Source organism: Mirounga leonina, unplaced genomic scaffold (genome assembly GCF_011800145.1).
Source record: "Mirounga leonina isolate KUSES-001 unplaced genomic scaffold, KU_Mleo_1.0 Mir_53, whole genome shotgun sequence".
Taxonomy (NCBI): domain Eukaryota; kingdom Metazoa; phylum Chordata; class Mammalia; order Carnivora; family Phocidae; genus Mirounga; species Mirounga leonina.
Genome location: NW_023270807.1, coordinates 90,202,931 through 90,225,526, shown reverse-complemented (window position 1 = coordinate 90,225,526; position 22,596 = coordinate 90,202,931). Strand labels below are relative to the sequence as shown.

At 39.8% G+C, this 22,596-nt stretch overlaps 1 protein-coding gene across 2 annotated transcripts in view; it reads left to right on the top strand.

Moving 5' to 3' along the window:
* The window catches only part of NHSL1 (NHS like 1), a 103,753-nt gene that overhangs the window by 21,188 nt on the left and 59,969 nt on the right, over positions 1–22,596 (top strand). Inside the window, exons 1-2 of one of the 2 annotated variants that reach the window (XM_034990776.1) lie at positions 17,614–18,339; positions 21,050–21,202. In XM_034990776.1, coding sequence (XP_034846667.1) covers positions 18,282–18,339; positions 21,050–21,202 — 211 coding nt within the window. In that variant the 5' untranslated portion in view covers positions 17,614–18,281. Of the gene's footprint in view, positions 1–17,613; positions 18,340–21,049; positions 21,203–22,596 lie in introns of those variants that run through there. The other variant, XM_034990775.1, reaches the window with a different exon arrangement.

The following is a 22,596-nucleotide window of genomic DNA, read 5'->3' as shown; positions in this document are numbered from 1 at the left end:
TCTCCACACGGTGGTCAAAGAGATCTGATTAAAGTTTGTGTATGTGCTGCAAAAAGTTGAACTCAAGGTGGAAATGGCCAACTTTTCACTTAGGCTCTGTCATAGACACACGTGGCTCTGAATGTTGTTTTGTTTGTTTTCTAAGATAGAACATTTCAGCAATATAAATGTGAAGAGAAGCATTGCTGATCAACCCTCTCTGATCTCCTGAAATGGAGGGAATAGGAAATACTGCCAATGTATTCTGGATCTTTCTCCAGCGAGCTGGCTAGAAACCACTAGCCGTGTGTGGAGGGGTGTCCTTTCTGAAGTACAAGGAAAACCTACCAGAGAACAACCTGCAGACACCATGCTTGTTTTCAAGCATGAATTTGCTTGAAATTGCTTGCAGAATTTTCGCACGCTCCCCTGCTGTTGGGGGTCTATGTATCATGGACAATAGGAATGACATCTTATACAAATGTCACATTAGTCTTGCAAAATTAAATTATTCATGTATTGAGATGGGAGCAAATTACTTTCTCCATCCAAGATGATGGCTCTCTGATTTTTAAAAAAAAAACTGGATAGGAACATTAATATTTCATGCTTTTATTATAATATCTGGGTGTTTATGAAGAAATAAATATTTGCAAGTAATGAGATACATAGAAATTCCCATTTGATTGCCATTGTTTCTTGATAAAAGTTGAAGGTCTTCACTTTATTAAAAGAAAAATTGAATAGCAGAAGAGAATTTCTTTTGAAGATTTGCTTTCTATTAAATTAGTACCACAAATTATACTGTGAAAAAATACAATTGAAGATATTACCAAATACATGGTAAAACATTTTTATTCTGCCTCATTCAGAGAAGGTTTATTTGTACAGTGCTGCTCAGAAAAGTTATATTTTCTTAACAGATGCTTACCTGTAGAGTGTTTAATTCTTCAGTGGCATTCTGTTTTTAATTTTATTTTTTCATTTTTTACAGTGTTTGTATTTGGATTTTTATTTTTATTTTTAAATTTTTTATCTAAATTCAATTTCTTCAGTGGCATTTTAGAAGTGTAAGTATTGAAGTTACTATGTCATTGCTTAGATTATGCATGGTCTTCTCCATAAGAACTCATACATAGTGGAGAATTAAGGCCAAACTTCTATTATTTTTTTTCCAATTTTAAGTACACAAGGTAGTTGGAAAAGTGATTTCATTGAATTTGCTCTTTTAATTTGTAAAGTCAGATTGTAACAACCCATGGAGTATTCTGGTTTCCTGAAAAGCACTGCTGTGAATCTTAACACCCTCACCTCTATCGCCATTATTTTTCTTATATGACATAGAATTTGAGCAGGTCTTAAAAAAAAAAAAAAAAACACACACAAAAACCTATAGTTTCCTTTTTTTTTTTTTTAATGTTCTCATGAAAGGGAGCCCATAGGAAGAAACCAATCTTGGACTGTGTTGAGTTTTTCTACTCAGCAGTTGACCGTGTTGAATACTACTTGGTGAGTTCTTGGGACCACCAATGCAATCAGAGTGAAAGAATTCTCCGTCTCAGCTTCTGATTCAGGGAGTTCTGGTGTAAATAAATATTCTTCTGGATTTGAATCAAAATTGAGATAAGAGACTACAAAACCCAGATTGATTTTGGACTATATTAGTGATTGTTCTTCCTGAAGAAGTTGGCTAGAAATCCTGCAGCTGGTTCTGTCATTGGCTCACCCAACTCCCATCTCACACCTGCCTGGCCTACTTCTTCTCAGATCAGCGTAGCTAAGCGAATGCCTTTACTCCCAGACTCCCTTGCAGCTAGACTGGTATGTGACCAAGGCTCTGTCAGCCAGTATTGAATTTGGTTGCAGTATGAAAATCAGGCAGTAGCTTCATAGGTTGTTTGCATCTACTTGTAAGCTTCGCTGCACTAGCCTCTTGCTCTTTTGACATTGACTTCTGTGGACACTTAGCATCCAGACTTGCACGTCATCAGTGATGAGAGCAGGCAGCAGCAACAGCAGTGTTTTACTGTGACAGTCTTGGCAGTGTGGCATGTCAGCGTGTCCTCTGGCCCTGCTGGAGATTCTGAAAGCTCCTTAGTATCTCTTAATAAATCCTTTTTGCTTCATATAATGAGTAGATTCTGTTGTTTCCATATAACTGTTCTGACATTCCCTTCATAGCCACTTAACAAGGAGCTGGCTGTCTTGTTTCAATTATCTGATTTTCTTTCCCTAAATACTGATAGTGGTTAGATGTTCTTGTGTGTTCTTTATCAGAATTTATGCAATACTTCAGTTGTATATAACTAAGATTGGGGGGAAGTCAGCATTTTAAAAATAAATACAGAGAATATGTTATTTTTCAGTTATGGGCTGTTATCATGACCATATCGTTTATGGTTTGTGATTGTTTATGCAAATCCCACTCTTAGAAGAAAATCAGTTTGTCTAAGTAAAAAATAATCGAAAACTAAAATATTCACTCAAAATTGCCCAACATCATGAAATCGAAAGAGAAACTGGTAAGGCTAGAGGCTAACCCAAGTCAGTGGGTGGGCGCATCCAACCCCTGGACTGTTGGTGTCCTAGCTGGAATATAAAGCATTTAAGAGAGGCAGGAAGTGTTAGGACACAGCCAAAGGTTAGGCATGGGAGAAATCGTTAACATAAGGAGGACAGACTATTTACCCCCATTCCTTCTTTCATCAACATTATTTCACTTTGGATTTATAGAATTTTCCTAACTTTTTTTTTTTTAAGATTTTATTTATTTATTTGACAGACAGAGACAGCGAGAGAGGGAACACAAGCAGGGGGTAATGGGAGAGGGAGAAGCAGGCTTCCCGTGGAGCAGGGAGCCTGATGTAGGGCTCGATCCCAGGACCCTGGGATCATGACCTGAGCCGAAGGCAGACGCTTAATGACGGAGCCACCCAGGTGCCCCTAGAATTTGCCTAACTTTTCAATTCAGTTTTCCTTTGCCTCTACAATTCTTCTAAAACACAGACCACTATCTTGTATAAAAACTCCTGATGTTTAACCATAACTAACTGACTGAGGTCTAACCTCTTTGACTTGACAGGGAAGGTTCTTCACGACTGGCCCTGATTTACTTTTCTAGCCGTATTTCCCACTTCCACCCCTACGAACCCCACTTGGTCATCCCAGTGGGCTAGCAGATTGTCTCAGGCAGGTTCAGCCGCAGACAACAGTGTAAGCAGAAGGGGATTTAACATAGGTGGGTGGTACTTACACAATCATTGGAAAAGCCTAGGGAACAAGTCCAAGCTGTTCAGTAATGACTCCCAAGACACCATTTCACAACTGCCTTTCCAAGGCCTGAACTGGTAGGGATTGAACACTGAGACTGAATTATCACTCCTACTGAGTTGCTTCAACAACCAGACTTACCCGCAGAAATCGCCAAAGCATCAGGAGTGTGGACTCAGGTCCTCCGTCAGATTCGCCAGGTGTACCAGTTCTGCAAACCAGGTGTAAGGCAGATTGGGAAATGTGGTTTTCAGCTTGTAGACATTCACATGCAGTGCACCCTACAAGGTGGTTTGGGGCTATGAAGGCAATTACAGCATCCATTACACATGTAACTCAGTATTCCCAACACTGACAGCTCACTCTCTTCACTGTGCCTTTGCTCTTGCTCTTTTGTTTAGTCGGCATGTGTTTCATATCCTTCTCCATCTAGCAAATTCTTACTCGTCCATCACACGTCACCTACACGGTCATGTTTTCTCTGATATTATTTCCTTCTAGTTCCCATTAGAGGGCACCCTCTATTTAAAAATGTGTCTTACTACCATTTGATTGTATCAGTCTTCCATCCAATGGAATTCCTAACAGACAAGGAATAGGTTGCTTATTCATTCATTTTGCTCTTCAATCAGCAGACTTACTGCCATCTCCAAAGCCAACGAAGGAGATAGATGAGTTCAATTATGGAGGGATCAGCAACAGAGGAGCGGATAATGACTCTTCTAGGGAGAAGACATGGGAGACAAAATGGTCAAGGAGGACTTTGTAAGAGAAGGTTGTCTTCATCTTTGTGTCTTCAGTGCCTCGTGTTGTGCTTGGTGGGTTGTGTCCTTAATGAACAAGTCAAAGCTGGAATTGAATGAAATGACTTGTTTGAAATGTACTTTCATGTCTTACTAAAAGCTGTCTACCAATACTGTGATGCTTTAACATTAATTATTTTCTAATACCATAGAATAAAGCTAAATTCTCTGGAGCTCATTTTGCTTAAACTTTTCCTCCTGTAATTTATTCCTTTAATAATAATCGCATGCCTACTGTGTATCAGATCTGGTGGTCAGCCCCTAGGCCCTGTGGATCCAGAGAGCCATGGCCTCTGTTCTGTGGTCCAGATCATATGTCTAGTGGGAGATAGACTCACCAAACAAACAACTATACCAAAGCAACAAGTAGTAGTGCTGTAAGGAAAGTATGGGTCTTGATGAGATGAATAATAGGCAGTGTCAACAGAGTCAGGGGGTCAGGAAAGGTTTGCTTTCCTGAAGAAATTGTCAGTTAATCTGAGACCCAAAGGATGATGGGAAGAGAGCGGGTTAAAGGTAATTCACTGGTCCTCTGGCTCCCATTTTTCCCTAGCAACAAAAGAGTTTTTCCTTTAACTCTTCTCCCTGTCCTCCAGCTCCAGTAGTCATTTGGTTGCCAGTATACTTGGGATTCAGGAAAATAAATTCCAATTTCAACACACAGGGAAGTTTTTCAAGAAACAACTTACATTTGTGATGGGAAAGTAGTCATCATTGGTGTGGGAATTTTTATTTCATTATTTGTGAGCTATTTCCTAAAGGAAGTTTTCATAGAGGTTAGACTGTTGTGGCATTATAGGACAGATGCTTTTAAATTCTCCCAGCTCTTTCCCTCCTTCACCCATTCATAAAGATGGGTGATTATCACCTTTCTTTGAATGTTCCCATGAATGTTATGTGTTGTCATGTTGTATCAAATTGGGGAGTAGCTAACTTTGCAAAGCGAGTGCTTGGATTTGGCTCTGGCCCTACAAAAATATCAGAGGGGGGATTTGCCATGTGTGGAATACACAAAGCATTAAGTCAGACAATTTCAAAAATTAACCTAAGAATGGATCACTGATGCTAGAGAATGAATAGATTTAGATTAAGTACATTTTATTAGGAGAGTAAGAAGAAAAATAAATGTGTATGGAGAATGGAGGCCACTTTAGGGAAACCCCACCCAGACAGGGGAATTAGCCAGTCGTCCTTTGATCAGTGTGGGAATCTCCTGAAACCCTTCTCTTGTCATTTGCATCAACCTGAGAAGAATTTGCAGGCTCTGCCCAAGACTCCCAAATGATCCCCTTTACCACTGTGATGTTTTTAGGGCATTCTACACATTTTAGTTCTCTCTGAATGAAGCATTCACGTTGCCATTCAACATGTCTAGTTTGGGGTGCATTCTAAGTCAAATTATACAAGAAGCTATTTGTGGCATTCAGCAGCTGCAGAAAGAAGAGGCTGTTTGGGGGGTGGGGCAAGGGAGAGTGGTGGTGTTAAACACAATATTAAGTGAAGCTGGAAAGTTCAGAGTATAGAGTTATCCTTGTTGATGGGCAGTTGTGATTGTATTGACAAGAGGAAGACGGAGGTTACTGAGTGACGAAGTGAATTTTATCCTATTTCAACATGGGACGCCCTGCTGGCATGAGCCCTCCATAAGATGCTCTGGGGTTTATTTTGATAATGAATGTGATATATCCTCCGGAGTCTGTGGCTGAGTCCTCTATCCAGTGGGGTGCAGCTGGTGAGTATTTCTCTTCAGAAAGCAGTTATAATAAAATAATTCCATTGCATCCCATTGTGCATAAACATTGAGACAAGTGGAGAACAGTGCAGGTGCGTTAGGACTGTCTTCGAGAGCCGAAATGCTTACTTGATTAAATATGGTTCGCTAGTGAAAATTGACTGTGGCCGCTCAGTTTGAACATGTTTTATCATGTAATGATTCATATGGACTGCTACGCCCAAAGAGATGGGCGTTTCAGATAAGGGGATGAAACTGGGTTAAGCCGCGTCTGCTGGGAGTTGTTGTACAATGTGACGGAGGTTTGGGGAAGTTATTTGGCCTTGTAAGAACCCCCCCTGCATTATTTTCTCCCCAGATATCTTACATTTCTTTTTATTCTGGTTCAGGAAAACATTGATTGCGTGTCTTTTTATTGTCGGTCAGATTCCTCTAGTGCTTTCTACTCCCTTCCGCCTTTCTTCCTTAGTGGAAAAAAGCAATAAATGAATGAATGAATGAATGATAAATACAGTGTACAAAACTACAAACTCTCTGCACCTGTCTTTACAGTTCCAAAGCTTCCTGCTTTTGACTGCTTGTTGAAACTATTGTTGGGGTGCATGAGAAAGACGGCTAGTCTTAATCCCTCCTATTATGATTTTATTTGCTACGATGTGAAGAATCCTGTGGTTTTTTTCTGCTGTTTCGAACCCTGATGATACCGAGGGGGAGGAGCTAAGCATATCGTTTTAACAAAGTCAGTGGCCAGCCATTACCTAGCATCAGCATTCTTGTTTTGATTGCCATGTGATTTTTCTCCAATTCTATGTGGGCCTAATTATGTGGGCTCTGCAATCAACACGCCCCCCCTTCCTCCCAGCTGTGCCCTAATTGTGTTGCCCTCTGGTACCCGGGGCATGCCAGCAAGCTTGGAGGTAATTCTGTGGTGTCAGGTCAGAAACCTGCACCGTGAACTCTTTGCTTTAGAAATGTTAGGTTACTAGAATTTAGAGATACTGAATATATGTCCCCCCTGCAATAATTGATGTTTTTACTCTTGTCCCTTACTCTCATTTGTTGTTTCCTTATTAAAATTATCCTTATCTCTCACAATTGACAAGAAAAATCAGTGAAAGAATATGAAACGTTGAGCTTAGAGGAAGGTTTATTTGTGTCAAAAATCTATGCTTGACTTTAATGAAAGTTCTGTACTCCCTGGACTCATTCTGAATATCATTTTATGCCTGGCTGACCTTCCTTTGCTCCCGCTGTGACACCTCCAGCAGCATAATTACAGATCCTTCACAGCCCTCATGCTAAATACGGAGCTAGTTTCTCCGTTTGAAGAATTCTGCTGTCTATCCAATAGTTTAGGACACTGTAATGTTTTTTTTTTTAAACCAACCCTAATGAGATAAATGTTATCCTTGCCTAGGTCAACCTTCACCATTGCTAAAAAACCAAATACAGTTAGACATTTAGTGTTGCTGTCAGTTCTTCAGCAAACCAGAGCGGTCTATCTTAATTTGTCTAATTATCATTTTGCATGTGAACCAGCTGGCCTCTTAACAAAAGCAGTTGGTCACACCAGTTTATTAATTGTAGCGCTCATCTTAACCATATGTGAAATAATATAAGAAATCACAGGAAGTAGAGAAAAGAAAAATGGAACAGTTTGTGAGATTGTTCCGCTGCTGACAAAATAATGAGTCCAAATGATTCTTTTCTCCGAATCTTTATATATACTGATCATTAACTGTAATTAATTTAAGCAGTGAGAAATACGATTTTCCTTCCGTCATTTTAAATAACATATTTTTTGTGTTTGTGGACAGTCTGGCTTCAGAATCCTTTTCTCTCTAAATGAAAACACTCTTGTTTGGATTTCTTTTTTGCAAGATTGTATGTTTTGCTTGGAAGTTGATGTGGACCTCTTTTTTCTTAACCATTTTTCATTTAAATGTAGCTGTCCCCTGATAGATTCAGAAATGTTTTACATCATTCACAGGTGCTTCCTTAATCTGCGCTTGGTTGCAGATGCTAGGTAGTTTATGAAAATTCACAGAGATTATAGAGTGTGGGTCTTCCTTCGGTGGAGGAAGATGTGAACATTCTTTTGAGACCTGTTAAATCAGAGGCATTTCTCCCAAGCTCTTCTGTCAAGAGAGTAAGTAGCAGGAATCAAACTATGTGAATGTTTCACTGGCTACCACATCCCCCTGCAGGTGGCGACCTTCTACTTTATTTCGTCAGCCGCCCCCCCAACCCCACCCCACACAGAGTCTTCATTAGGATGTCCCCTTTGTCCAATTTTAAGAGTACAAGAGAGCCCAGAGTATAAAGCACTTTAGCTAATCACATGACTCTTAAATTAGATCTCTCAGATCATCACATTATACTTCGGCTTTTCAATCTACAATGAGATTTTTTTTTTTCTTTCTTCCCTGAAGATTTTAAAAGAGAGGTTGAAATTGAATTTTTTTTTTCAAATTTGAGGTTCATTTCCCTTTAAGTTATTTTTATTATAAAAGGATGTAATTATGGTAAATTTAAGTAGCACAGAAAATTAGTCTCTTCTCTAAGATGTGATAGACCCCTAATATGCATTCTGTGTTTTGAATGATTGAATTAGGAAAGGTAAAGTGAGTTAAGTTTAGAATTGAACTAATTGATATGTAGCTCTACTCATATACATTATTTCTATCCTGAATGAGCCTTTATATTCCTAATATAGGCTGAGTAGAATGAATTAGATGAATCAGTACTAACGTGGGTGGATGGATTAGAGCTATACAACATGTCATGAAGAATAATTGGTACAAGCATAAGAGGCTTACAGTTAATGAAATTATTCATTCTCTTTCTGTGAGACAGACGTAGTTCACTTTTGAGGAAGTTCTCCTTGAAGTAATATGGCCTATATTTTTTTGAAATAAAGAGTTACTAAAGCTCTGTCAAGGAATGCCTCTTAAGGTTAACATTTGAAAAACAAACAGGGGCGTGCCAAGTCGGGCTAAGTCAGGGATCAAGCATCCCCGGGGAAGAATGACCAGCGCGGAGGCACAGAGGCAGAAATGAGTGTGGCCGTTAGCAGCCCTGCCCCACCAGCCTTTTCCCAGCGAAAGCAGAGGCAGATGGGAGCGTGGATGCTGGATAGCTCCGTGATGTGCTTCAGGTCCCTTATTTTGTAAAATAAAAAAGAGTGGATGGGATGCTCTTTGGGACCGTCTTCAGCTCTGTCTAGGAAAATAGGAAATCTCCTCTTTTCAACTTGCCCTTGCCATATCACTGCTCACCATGACTTCCAGCCTCACAGCCCCTTCCCTTCACAGAGCCCTCCACCGTCAGCCCCACCTCGTGCCCGTCATCTCGGGCCAGTCTCCAGATTGCCCCGTGCCCTGAATTAGAGGGGCATTGCATCCTTCCAGCCCTGCAGGCAGGACTGAATTTTCATGCTGTGTCAGCAGGGCTCCCTTTGTGCTTTGGACTTTTGATTGGGGTTTCTTTTTTTCATAGCATGTTTTCTGTCTGCCTCGCCTTTCGTTTGTTCAACACTTGTCACATGAATATTGTGGCTTTACTAAACTAGTCGCAGTGATAGCAGACGTTTTGAAATTGACCGAGCAGATGGTAGCAGTGGTTTTAGACTGAATTATTAACTAGGATCCACAGCAGAAGCCTTTAGCTTCAACACACGCAGAGTAAAGGGTGTTTCTAGCATCAGAATTAACTGGTCAGGTGGATGCCAGATCAGGTTCCCTCTAAAGAACTGATACATTATCATCTCCTCAGGTTTCCCCTTCTACACCAGCCACCTCCCCTCACCAGATACTGATGGAGAGATTTCCATCCGCCTTGTTTTCAATATGCCATATGATTCATCATTAAAGATTAATTCAGAAGCAGGAGGAAGAAAAGATCATTGTGCCACTGAAGTTCTAGAACATTGGGGATTTTTAACATACCTTTATGAAATAACATAACTCAAGGGACAATTAATATAATTCTTCATGAGCGTCTGTCCTCAGACACATGTTTTCATTCCGGGACAGTATTTCTACAGTGTTACCTTGTAGACTGTGTGTGTGTGTGTGTGCTTAACCTCCTTATGAACTGTAGAAAGCACAAGATCAAAATCATACCCGGGGTATAACTGAAATTGCCCCACTTGTCTATAAAAGGCCTTTCTTTATAACTGGTTTATCTAAAACTAGCCTCCTATCCAGGATATGCATCTGATTGTGATGGTCCTCAAATCTCCTTTAATTTGGCACATTCCTTTATTATTATTATTATTATTATTATTATTATTATTATTATTATTTGACTTACCAGAGAGGCCAGACCAGCAAAATGTTCCACTTTTAGTTTGATGGTTTTCATTTTTTCCTCTAGCTCTTGTATTCCATGTAAACTGGAAAAATTTAACGTGTCAACAGTGTTTAACTTGATTTTACCATAGGTGATGCTTATCCTTGGTATTTCATCACATCAGGGGCCACATGATAATTGCTTGTCCCATTAGGGTCTCCTGGATTAGGAAGATGGCAAGCTGGTCCTTCCACTGTGCAGTTGCTCTAATATTCCTCTTATATGGCAGCTCTGCAGTAATGGAACCTAAAATTGACAAGTGAATCAAAGAAGTTTTGAATGTGTGAGGTCTTAGACTGTTGAGAGAGGAATAGTAGAAATTTGGAGGGAAAATGCCTGATGGGAAAAAATAAGAGATCCTTTAGTCACATGTAACCAACTCACCTTTTTGGGTTGATTCTATTCAGTTAAATGCCTAACAGCCAGAACCTGTAGTCAATTCAATTTGTCTTGAGTAATATAAAGTATATTGTTTCATCCTTATGTTAAATCCTTATGGCTGTTTTTTTTATATCATAAATTACAGTTATATCAACAAATGAATTATACTGTAGATTTTTTTTTTTTTAAGATTTTATTTATGTATTTGAGAGAGAGAATGAGATAGAGCATGAGAGGGTCAGAGGGAGAAGCAGACTCCCTGCCGAGCAGGGAGCCCCATGTGGGACTCGATCCCGGGACTCCAGGATCATGACCTGAGCCGAAGGCAGTCACTTAACCAACTGAGCCACCCAGGCGCCCTATACTGTAGATTTTTTAAAAGTCCTTTACTCGTGAAATTTTCTCTCCCTGAAATTCAACTTTATCTCTGGGAATCCTGAATTTTATCTGACAGCCCTATTTTTTAAAGGTACTGTCTTATTTACACATTTATTGATTGTATCAGTTCATCTGCCTGTGTTACTTGCTTTGCAGCTTCAATAATGATTGTTATTTTGATAGATAAAAATTACAAACCATATATAAATTGCCCTCAATGTGAAAGTGTTTATAGAAACATGAGACACAATTCTTATCTCCAAAAGTTAAAGTTGTGGGAAGACTTTGATTCTTAAACAGGAAGATAGGGACTAAGCTATCTCTAAGTTTATTACTAAAGCATTATTATGAATGTTTAAGTAGATTATGTTGCTTGTTAATTTTTAAATATATATTTTTAAGATTTTATTTATTTATTTGACAGAGAGAGAGATTGAGTACAAGCAGGGGGGAGCGGCAGACAGAGGGAGAGGGAGAAGCAGGACCCTGGGATGTGGGAGTCCTCAGGACTCTGAGATCATGGCCTGAGCCAAAGGCAGCCGCTTAACTGGCTGAGCCACCCAGGTGCCCCTAAATATTTCTAAAATCTCTTACTATTAAGTGTACACTTTATTTTATGGGCCCAGGGGCCTTCTATTGGATACTTTCTGCTATGATATTTTCCAGTGCCTCCAGTCTAAGAAGTACAAGAATGCTTGGGTGTGTCTCTGGATTTAAAAATTGTATTTCAAGTATTCCAGCCATGTGTAAAGATAATGAGGACACCTAAATTAACTTAGTCACGTACAATCTTTTATTTCAGATGTTAAGCTTGATTTTTAAAAATAGCCTAAAACAAATCAACAGTCAGTAAAAGTCCTGTTTATAGATAAGGCTGGGCTGAGAACTTTCATATTTTGAAGAGGTAAAATTCCTTTGAGAAGAACTTAAAATTATCTTTTGGTACATGGCCCTTACCAGAGTTCCATTATATCTGATTTTTCTTTCCCTTCCCTCTTAAAACTTAGACCACAGTGATCTTTACTGATTATATATACCATTTTCAGTTGATCAAGGATTCAAATTTTGTGATTCAAAATGTGTATATTATATGGCATCATATCTGCATGTAACTCTTGTGGACAGTATTTGAAAATGTTCCTTTTTAGTAAATACTGTTTAACAGAGTCTGTGAAAGGTTTTTGGATTCAACATAAAGACTTTTAATGCCCCAGCCAGCCCGAATGCACAGAGGAGGGCCTGAAGTTTTGTCTAGGTGGAGATGGAGCCGTGGGGGAAGGATTCGAGGGGCTAGAAGCCTTATCTGTGAGTCCTCTGGGAGCCTTAGACAGCTCTGCTCTTAAGAAGCTCTCAGGTTTAAACATATAATCTTTTGTCCTTAGTAAAAATAATAAGGTATTTTAAGGTTGTGCGCAAGACGACGTGGGTGTTAACGGAGTCATTTATTAAACAGCTAGGGTTTAATTTTAAATTTTTATACCTTAAGTGTATAATGGTTCCTGAAGTTACAGACTTAAATACAGTCTGATAAGACCAAGGTAGTTGTAGAAAAATGGCCCTGAGTGAGAACTGCTTCGGGCCTCCTCACCTCTGGCATGCATTGCTACGCCAGCTCCTAGCCTCTCTTTCTGCCCCGATCAAGTGCACTCACATCCACTGCTCTCCTTGCCCTAGTGGTCTCTTGGAAATTTGACACTGGCCTTACAGCTTTCCCTTTTTAACCCCACCAGTGACTCCCTGGCCCACCAGTGAAAACCCACCCCCTATGGGAAGCAAGGGCCCTTGGGGTCTGGCCCTGCCTCTCTCCACCTCCCTTGCTGCCTTTCCCCACATCACCCCCCTATAAGCTTATCCTGAACCTCCGTGTGACTGTGACTGTGTTTTATCTAAGAGTTCTCTCTTCCACTCTGTACTCCAAATGGGGTGGGTGCCCTTTGCCATCTTTTCCATTAATATCATGGTCTTATCTCTCTCCCTGTGCTTGTTCATTACTTTATTATTCTTATCTTGTTGGGCGTGTTGCTCCGTTGGACTCTGACCTTCCTAAGGTTAGGAACCAAGGAACCAAGTTTGATTTACTTTTAACCCGGATGTCGGGGGAGTTAATAAGTTCTCGAGGTAAAATTTCTGAGTGGTTGAATGCAAATGCATAGTTACAGTTAAAATTTTTAGACTGTGTATTACTTTGCAAAATATTTCTGTAACTCTTTGCTAATATGTTGTATACCTACTCCTGGAAAGTAATCAGATCACTGTAGAAACATTCAGATGATTCCTAGAAGAAAAATTTTAAATGCTGGTCAGAAATAAGATTTCATTTCAGTGAAAGACTAAGCAGAAAGAAATGTTGGAACTTTATAAGGATGCAAATATTTATACGTAGTAGTGGTAATAGAATTCTCAACCAGGATAAGCCACCAGGATTGTTCAAGTGATAGGGAGCATATTTTTCTGTATAATATTTGGCAGTATTTTTAGAGAACATGATTCTCAAATATATTATTTATCTGTCCTAATAGGGATTTTTTAATAAGATATATTGACTTGAATGTACTAAAGATATCTTTTCCCAGCTTAATATGTGCTAATGAAAGAGAAATCAGGACACCGAGATTCTCATCTTAGCTCCTACATTGCATTAGCTTCTAGATCTCAGTTTTCTCATTTTTGACTGAAGATGAAATCTACCCGTCTGGTTCATTGAAAAATTGACTGTAATAGCCCTTATAGAAATGAGGAAGTTTTTGATAAGCAGCTAGGGTTTGGGCTGAAAGCAGATTGGCTTAAATTAGACATCCCCGGGAGATAATGTGAAATTTAAGTAGAGGTTAGCAATATGGATCTGGAGGACAGACAAATGAAAGACAATAGTGGGAGAGGTAGATTGAGCAGAGCGTTTAAAAATACTAGCATAATGCATGGATCATCAGTCTTTTTCCCTAAAGGTCCAGATAGTAAATAGCTTCAACTTTACAGGCCATACAGTCTTTGGTGAACACAGCCCGAGAGCAGCCATATACAATAGATAAACTAATGGCGTAGTGGTGTTCCATTACAGCTTTATTACTGGACACCGGAATTGGAATTTCATAGAATTTTCACATCATGAAATACTATTCTTTAAATTTTTTTTTCAACTATTTAAAAAGGGGTCAGCTAGTTTTGGCCGAGGGGCCTTAATTTTCTGACTCCTGCTTTTCTCCAGTAAAAAAATCATTAAGGTTTTAATAAGTAAATAGCACAGGACACATGTTTAAGGACAGGCTCTTTGAAGCTTGTTAAGAGTTTGTTAGAACCCAGAGAAGGAACAGTCGGATGTAGGAAAGGAACAGGTGTTGTACAGTGTTGATGAAAAGCTCAAGAACTGGGGCATTAGTGGTATATAATTAAAGATAATTAGAATTTTTTTTTTTTTTTTTTTTTTTTGAGACAGAGAGAATGAGAGAGACAGAGAGCACATGAGAGGGGGGAGGGTCAGAGGGAGAAGCAGACTCCCTGCCGAGCAGGGAGCCCGATGCAGGACTCAATCCCGGGACTCCAGGATCATGACCTGAGCCGAAGGCAGTCGCTTAACCGACTGAGCCACCCAGGCGCCCCTAAAGATAATTACAAGAGGAGAGAGAAGACGACCATTGGTACTAGTTAGAGGGGCACTGGTAACCACTGGGAATTTTTTGTAAATGAATAGAGAGAATTTTAGGCGGTAGAAAAGATAGTGTGTAGCCACTGGAACTGATAGGTTTAGAGCAATCTTTCATGGAGCTGGTAGCTTAACTCTGAGGCAAATAAAAACACTGAGGTCTGCGACGTTTATTTCCCTTCTGTGAAAGCATGACTGACCCTTCATTAAGCTTAGGGCTGCTTAGCTATGTCTTAAGATTTCACTCATCTATGTAACAAATATATATGCTTACCACATACCAGATACTGTTCTAAGGACTTTATCGATAATAACTCCTTAAATTCTCATGATAACCTTGCAACATAAATACTTTTATTGTCTCCATTTTACAGATGAGAAAAGCAAGGTATAGAGAGGTCCCTCCTCTAGTAAGTGACTAATATCCTGGGTGGGATGGCTCCAGTATTGGGCTTTTCACTCCTACCTGCCCTTTACTGTCAAATTTTCCATGTCAGGGCACCTGGGTGGTTCAGTCGGTTAAGCATCTGCCTTTGGCTCAGGTCATGATCTCTGGGTCCTGGGATAGAGCACCACACCCACGCCGGGCTCCCAGCTCAGGGGGGAGTCTGTTTCTCCTTCTCCCTCTGCCCCTCTTCCTGCTTGTGCTCTGTCTCTCTCTCTCTGTCAAATGAATAAATAAAATCTTAAAACAATTTCTTTTCCATGTCTGAGGTATTTGAACTTTGTTTTTCTGCTGTTAATAGGGCTAAAGTTGGAAGAGGAAGTACCATGGATTTATATATTTTATGTTGAATGTATAAATGGAGCAATTAAAAGATATTAGACACTTCTGGGGTGCCTGGGTGGCTCAGTTGGTTAAGCCACTGCCTTCGGCTCAGGTCATGATCCTGGAGTCCCTGGATCGAGTCCCGCATCGGGCTCCCTGCTCAGCAGGGAGCCTGCTTCTCCCTCTGACCCTCCCCCCTCTCATGTGCTCTCTCTCATTCTCTCTCTCAAATAAATAAATAAATAAATAAATAAATAAATAAATAAATAAATAAAATCTTAAAAAAAAAAATAAAAGATATTAGACACTTCTATAAAAACCTGGCTCTTCAATAAACTATGACACTGAGGCCATGCAAATTATAAGCCTGTTCTCATGCTGATGTGCAGGCTATAAAGTAAGAGATGATAAAATTATTGGGGAAATCTTTATAATTAATAAGCTCTTTCAGAACGTAACCTGATGTGTCACGTGGTAAATACCATAATTTATTTGGCTAGCATCTGAAGATCCGGACTTGAGGGGGGCAGCATGGAATGATGCATAGAGGACGACGTACCCTGGATGCTGGGATGGAAGCCTACTTTCTACTCCTAGCCTCACCACTGACTGATGTGCAACCAAATAGTGGTATCATCTAGACACAACTATGGCCACTTACTATACAATATCAAGTGAGGAAGGGATTTCCTCCGCATGTGACTCCTGCTACAGTTCATTTGCTTAGAGCACTCCTCTGACTAGTCCTAGTGGACTGTAAGTGTCTCACACCCCCCCCCCCCCCACCCTGTGGTGATCATATCCCCTCTTTAAATGAGAACCAATGGATTCACTGTAGATTTTTGTTTTATTGCCATCTCCTCCTTAAGGTTTTTACTCACATCTCGCCTTTTCAGTGAGGTCTATCCTGACTCCTATTTAATCCTGCAACCTGGCCACTTCCCCAGTCCTAAAATCTTTTTTACCGTATTCAGCCTTTTCTTCTGTCCATTCACTTACCACCTTCTAACACGCCATACAATTGTAGTTTACTGTCAAGTCATATAAGCCCCGCGAGGGCAGGGATGTCACAGATGTACCCGAGATGCGTGGCACTTAGTATGTGCTCAGTATTTACCTTTTGAATGAATGGTTGGATGCCGTTGTTGTCTACATGAAAAGCTGCATGTTATTTCCAACCCCATGTATGTGGAGTGACATTGTGGGTTGCATTTCTCCAACACTTGGGTTTGTGAATCCGAGAGCTTTTGTCTAGAAGCCTACCCACCACTACCTGTCTCTCGTGCAGTGAGACTGAGACGCGGCTCTTGAAGCAGAGCGTGGTCATTCTTGCTTATAAATTTGTTTTCCTAAGGGGAATTTCGCTTGCTAATTTAAGGCAGCTATATAATTTAACTTTGGAGTCATTTCTCATTTGAGTCGTTTCTTGTTTGCCATCTGGCCATGTAATTACTTTTAAGTAAAACTATGTACAGGATGAAAGAGCACAAATTGGAAATCTGTGATAATGTGGATGGTGAGATGATAATATGTGTGTGTTTTATTTTTTTGCTTTGCTTTGCTTTTGCTGTTGTTCAAAAAATACAATTAAGGGAGAGGGGAACATTGGAGGAGGAATCACTGAGATCTTTCCCTAGAGGGAGCCCCTTATATAAATTTTCTTCTTTGACTGACAGCTTTTGTTATAAACTAAATGTTTTGAATTAGTGGATTATTGCATTTTTCCATTCATTTATAAGTCTGGCCCTAAGCTATGAAACAAGACGTTGTCTAACATGTCTCCAAAGCTGTTCTACCATGAAGGGGACCTGGGCAGAGGTGTGAGCATCATTCTTTTCCTTGGTCCGTTTTCTTAGTGTTTTCCAATCTGTATTCTTTTCCTTTTTGTTCCAGTCCCTTTAGCCTGGAAGTTATTTTCCTAGTGCCAGCCTCGGTGTATTATTATTTCTGAATCTTCCCTTTCACTTTGCTTCCCCAGTTCTTGGAGGTTAATTGCAAATGGACAAAAGAACCAGAACCCAGTACTGTATATTCAAGTTCAAGAGAAACCTAAATAATGTTTGTTTGGAATTACTGTTCTCCCTCATGGGTAGGGGCAGAGGGTGTGTGTGTGTGTGTGTGTGTGTGTAATTTTTAAACCAGGTGCTTAGATAATTAAAATTAAAATACACAGATTTAAATCATTAGGGTACAATTGCAATGCTGATGATCAGTCATTGGCAACAAACAAACAAACAAAAAAACTACTGGGTGAGAAGACAGGAGGTACTAATTTGCATGAAAATGCAACCAAGTCATCACGTACAGCTACAAGGAGATTCTGTTGTAAAGTTTTACTGCTTGTTAACGTTCCTTTGGTGTAGGAGGCAGGGCCTGGGGGCGTGGTGGGGGAAACAATAGTTTGGCTCTCCACTCCCCCATCCCCAAATCAGTTCAAATGCCTGAATTAATCGGAGAGTCAAAGAATCAAAACAGTCTCGCTGTAAGTCTTGTGGGCTCCAGTAAACAGATCTGGTTGTACCTAGTAGCCTAGTGAAAATGGGGAATACATTTGCTTCACCTTGACTTGCGTAAAGGAAGATCTGCACTCTTTTCATTGAGAGGAGAAACTTCTGATCTGTTGGAGAGAACGTGAATAAATGAGCACCGAGGCAGAAAGACTGATGTGGCTATCATGCAAATAAGGACTGATTGGCTTTCTCTTTCTTTCTGTACACTTTGTCACTGCGGCTCTCAGCCTTAAAGATTAGGTTTCAGTGGGAGCTTTTCAGGTTCAAGGACTGTTAATGGGTTGTAACTGCCTGACAATAAACTCAACCTCAACATTACATCAGCCCCACCCGCAGATGTCTAAGGATTTGAGACTGAAGGAAGAAAGTTAGAATCTGGAGCAGAAGGATACAGCTTACCACCTGCCTGATGGGCTGAGCTTTTAATGTGATTTAAATTTCTAAGTCCTATGTAGGCATCCTGGAAATGGTGGTCTTCATTAATGCAAAGATCAAGTCTTTAATTAAACTTTTTAAGAAAAAAAGTAAGTAATTTCTCCTCTCCTTCCCCCTTGATGGGTGTGTGTGTGTGTGTGTGTGTGTGTGTGTTGTACTACTTCATCTTTTTGAGTGATGGAATTAGAATGTGAAACAACATAATTAGCACAAGTTAAACTCCGTTCTCTACTAAGTTGTTCAAATACCTCAGACTTTTATAACTCTAGGGCAGAATTATGTGATTTTAGCATGTCTTATTTATTTATGGTTGGGATTTTAGGTGAACCACTTCTTCTGTGCTTCTCAAAAGAAGCCCTTTGAAAAAAAAGGTGGGGTATTTACCTTATGTCTGCCTTGATGTATGTTTTTTTGATTCTTTGGCTTACCATGCAGGGAGGCTGTGTGTGATCTATCACGTATTTTTGCTGGCGATGATCCTCTGAAACTCCCTGGAACTCTGTTATGTATTTCAGAGCTCCGGGACAAACTCTGTCTAGACTGATCAGTCACTGTAAAGTGCACAGCGTTTGTGACATGGCCTCATTGTGTACTGATCATTGGTTTACGTGTCTGTTTAATCCAGATGCTTCTTCATTCTCTGCAGAGTATAAATTTTACAAATACATGGTTTTGTTTTTATATAGCTGTTGGCTTAGTTTAGTTTAGCTTTTGGACCAGTGATTTAAACTAGATAAATGTGGATGGGTATGAGCATTGGTAAGAGAGACATTGGAGAAAGCAACAAAGAACAGCCCTCTGGGCTCATTTTCTCCGGCTCCCTCGGTCGAAGGCTGTCTTTGGATGGACTGATTAAAATCTGCCCTGCAAGAGTGAGATGCTCCAGAGAAGAGACAACCGTTCTTTCATAGGAGCCAGTTGGTAGCTGTACAGTGGGGCTGATGGTGTGATGGATTTGATTTGTAATTGGCAAATAGGAAGTTTCACTTTTCAGTAGTTTTCAGCTATGAAGTGTGGTAATTCAGTCTTCCAAATAAATGCACATCAGCACAAAACATTGCAATTAACCATGGCTACTCTTTGGGGGACATATGGTGAATTCTGCCCTGTGCAAGCTTCTCAGGCACATAAATAAGGGCTACATCCTGTCTTTGTGGACTTTATGTATTAAGATTGATAATTACATGCACTATGCAAAACATTTGTTCAGCAAGAGGTTACGTGAAATACCAGGTGCCTAATTTACATGCTGCTTTTGTCAAACATTAAAAGCAGAAAGCACACAGACATTTCTGTTTTTAGCTTGATGTCTAGTCGCAGTGTTTATTTTCCCATTTAGCAACTTACGGAGAAGGTGGGATGATTTGAGAAATGAATTATTTGGAGATGAGGCTTACAGAATTTAGTAACTGTAGAAAAGATGGGCTATGGGGGAGTGCTAACCTGTGACTCAGGTTCCCAGGAGCGCGGAGGAGGCCAAATTCCCCTTCAGCGATAGGTCTAAAGTCAGGGGCTCTGTTGGATTAATTTCACTGTTCCTGCCACAATCATGCTTTACATATATTAGCTCATTTGTTCTTTGTTAATAGCTCTATAATACGGGGCAGTTAGATACTTTGAATTAATTTGAAATAGTTCAAATAGAAAGGTTCAATAGTTGAGGCATGCTTGTTCATTTTATTTTGAGAGTCTGTTCTATAGTTTCATTTCTAGGGACATACGATGTTGTACAAATGTGTATGCTCAGTGTGCACTCTCTATCATGTCACAGTCACGGAAGACTTGCCCCTGGCTCACAGTTCTAGGATCTGCTGGTTTTACTTGTCATCCCCAGGAAATGCTTCAGCATGGGGGTTTTCCTCTTAAACTTCCCTAGTCTCTCCCTACATCTGGCTTATAAGCAGCAGATATATAGAAAGGGTTAAAAATTGTCGATGGATATATTTGGTGCTGTCAGCTTCAGTCTGTATTTCAGGAAGAAACAAAGTAGACACAGAGATCCCAAGCCCTAGGGGGATCAAGGAAAACTACAATGGAGATTTAGGGTACCTTTCATGATTACCTACCATTTCCCCTCTGATATACTCTTTTGTATTGGGGAAACTCAGTTGAATTGGATTATGTTGGGAAGGGTCAATGGCATTGGAATTTTTAAAAAAATATTTTAATATAATAGTATTCCATAAACAAAAAAACTCCATGAAAGCAGGAAATGTGGAGAAAATTTTGTAATGCAGATTGTTTTCTACTTCTATTAGATATGCCATTTAAATATATTTCACTGAATGTTTATGCTTACTTTTTTTGAAAAATTGAGTTTATTACAGTGATGTTTGCTTTACAGGGGAAAGATTTGGTCTCCACCTCTTGGTAGGAAATTTGTTTCTGTCTTGACAATCTAACATTTACTGTTGCAATGACATTGTACAATTGGATGAATACTCATTGTGGCAGAGTTAAGTAGGAACTGGAGGTCTCTATCAATTTTCTTAATTGTTTTCTAACTTCGGAGTAGAGGGAGGGCCCAAAATGCTGGGAAGTGGTTAACTGAGGAAACAATCCTACCAAAACATTGTGGGGGATGGTGGACAGTTTCAGCTTTTCCTTTAGAGACAAAACACTGTGGGAAGGACCCCTGGAGCCTAAGATTAAACCTTATTCAGAATTTGCTCCATTCCCGTTTTGTTGGCCCTTACCCCATGGATGTGTTAGGCACCAAGAATCCATCTTGATGGAAAGACTTTGGAGCCATTGAAGCTTATTTTGACACCAGAATTTACTCTGCCTTTCTTTCTACAGCTGTCTCCAGCCTTGAAGAGGAGAGTAGATGGACGGTCCACTACACTGCGCCATGGCACCAGCAGGAAAATGTGTTCCTTCCCACCACAAGACCACCCTGTGTAGAGGACCTGCACCGCCAAGCCAAGCTCAACCTCAAATCAGTATTGAGGGGTAAGATTGCATCCTGCAAGCTTGCTCTTCTTGAACTACTGACAGTTAGAATGGAAAGCACAAATGTGATTGTCTTTGTAAAAGAAGATCTTTATATTTACAGTGAACACATAGTATGCTGTCTTTTTTTTTTTTTTTTTTTTTTAACAAGCGATCCTAACTAACTTCCAGCCTAATACATGCCTAATAGGTTCTGGTCTCTGTAGAAACCTGCCAGTTTACAGACATGCAAATCTGTCCTCATAGAGCCCACCCCTGCTTAGAAACTCTTCAGCATGTTCAAACCACCAGTACTAATGTAATCCAAATAAACCCCTGCTGACATGTGGCATTTTGCTACCGCCTTTTTTAAACCATTGTAGGTATTCAGGGCAAATTTGTTAAAGCTAATACTTTATAATGGTTTGTTCTGTTTAGTTCAAGTTGGGTGGACAGGGGACCTATATATAGACTTTGAAAGAGTTCAAAATGGTTTGTTTTATCAGGAGTTGGGCCGCACCCAACTGCTCTCCTATGAAGCGTAGGTTCTGCAACAGATGGGCAGAGTACACGGTGGTCGGTAGGAAATTATAGGAAGAGTATCCTCCTATATCTAGTTTAAAAGTTTCCTTTTTACTTCAATTTACTGTGGATGTTAAGAAGTGTAAATGTATGGCAAGGAAAGGGCTTCTTAAAAGTGGTAAAGAAGTTCTTTAAAAGAGGAAGGAATGTCTTTTAAGATTCAGAGACTTTTTCCTTAAAAAAGCAAACTAATGTTCTTATTCTACCAGATGCTGCTGTCTCTCCCAGTTTTCTCCTCCCAGGCAATATTTGGGACATCGTTTTATTTAAAAAAGTGCTTGTTGTTGGGGCGCCTGGCTGGCTCAGTCAGAGGATCATGTGACTCTTGATCTCAGGGTCTTGAGTTCAAGCCCCACGTTGGGTGTAGACATCACTTAAAAAAACCAAAAACTTAAAAAGTACTTGTTATGTTATTTATCTGAAATTGAAATTTAATTTAACTGGGTGTCCTGCATCTTATCTAATTGAGAAAGACTTAAATCTAGAAGAAATCTGTTATTGATTCAAGGAAAACCCAGCATGAGGACCCCAACTAATATTTACTAAACACCTGCCTATATGCCAGATTCAGTTCTAAGCCCATTACTTGTATTATATCATTTAATCCCCACAATAATCCTGTTCACTATTATTATGCAAATTTTATAGGTGGTGAAACGGACTCACAGATCAGAAACTTCCTGAGATCTCCAAGTTAGTTAATGGTAGAACCAGGATTTAAACATGGACAGTCAGAGGCTTCCGAGCCCTTACTCTTAACTGCTGTATTATATTGCCTTTAACATTTGTTGGAAATCTTTTATTCTGGCAGAAGTGCAGGCTACAAAGGCAGT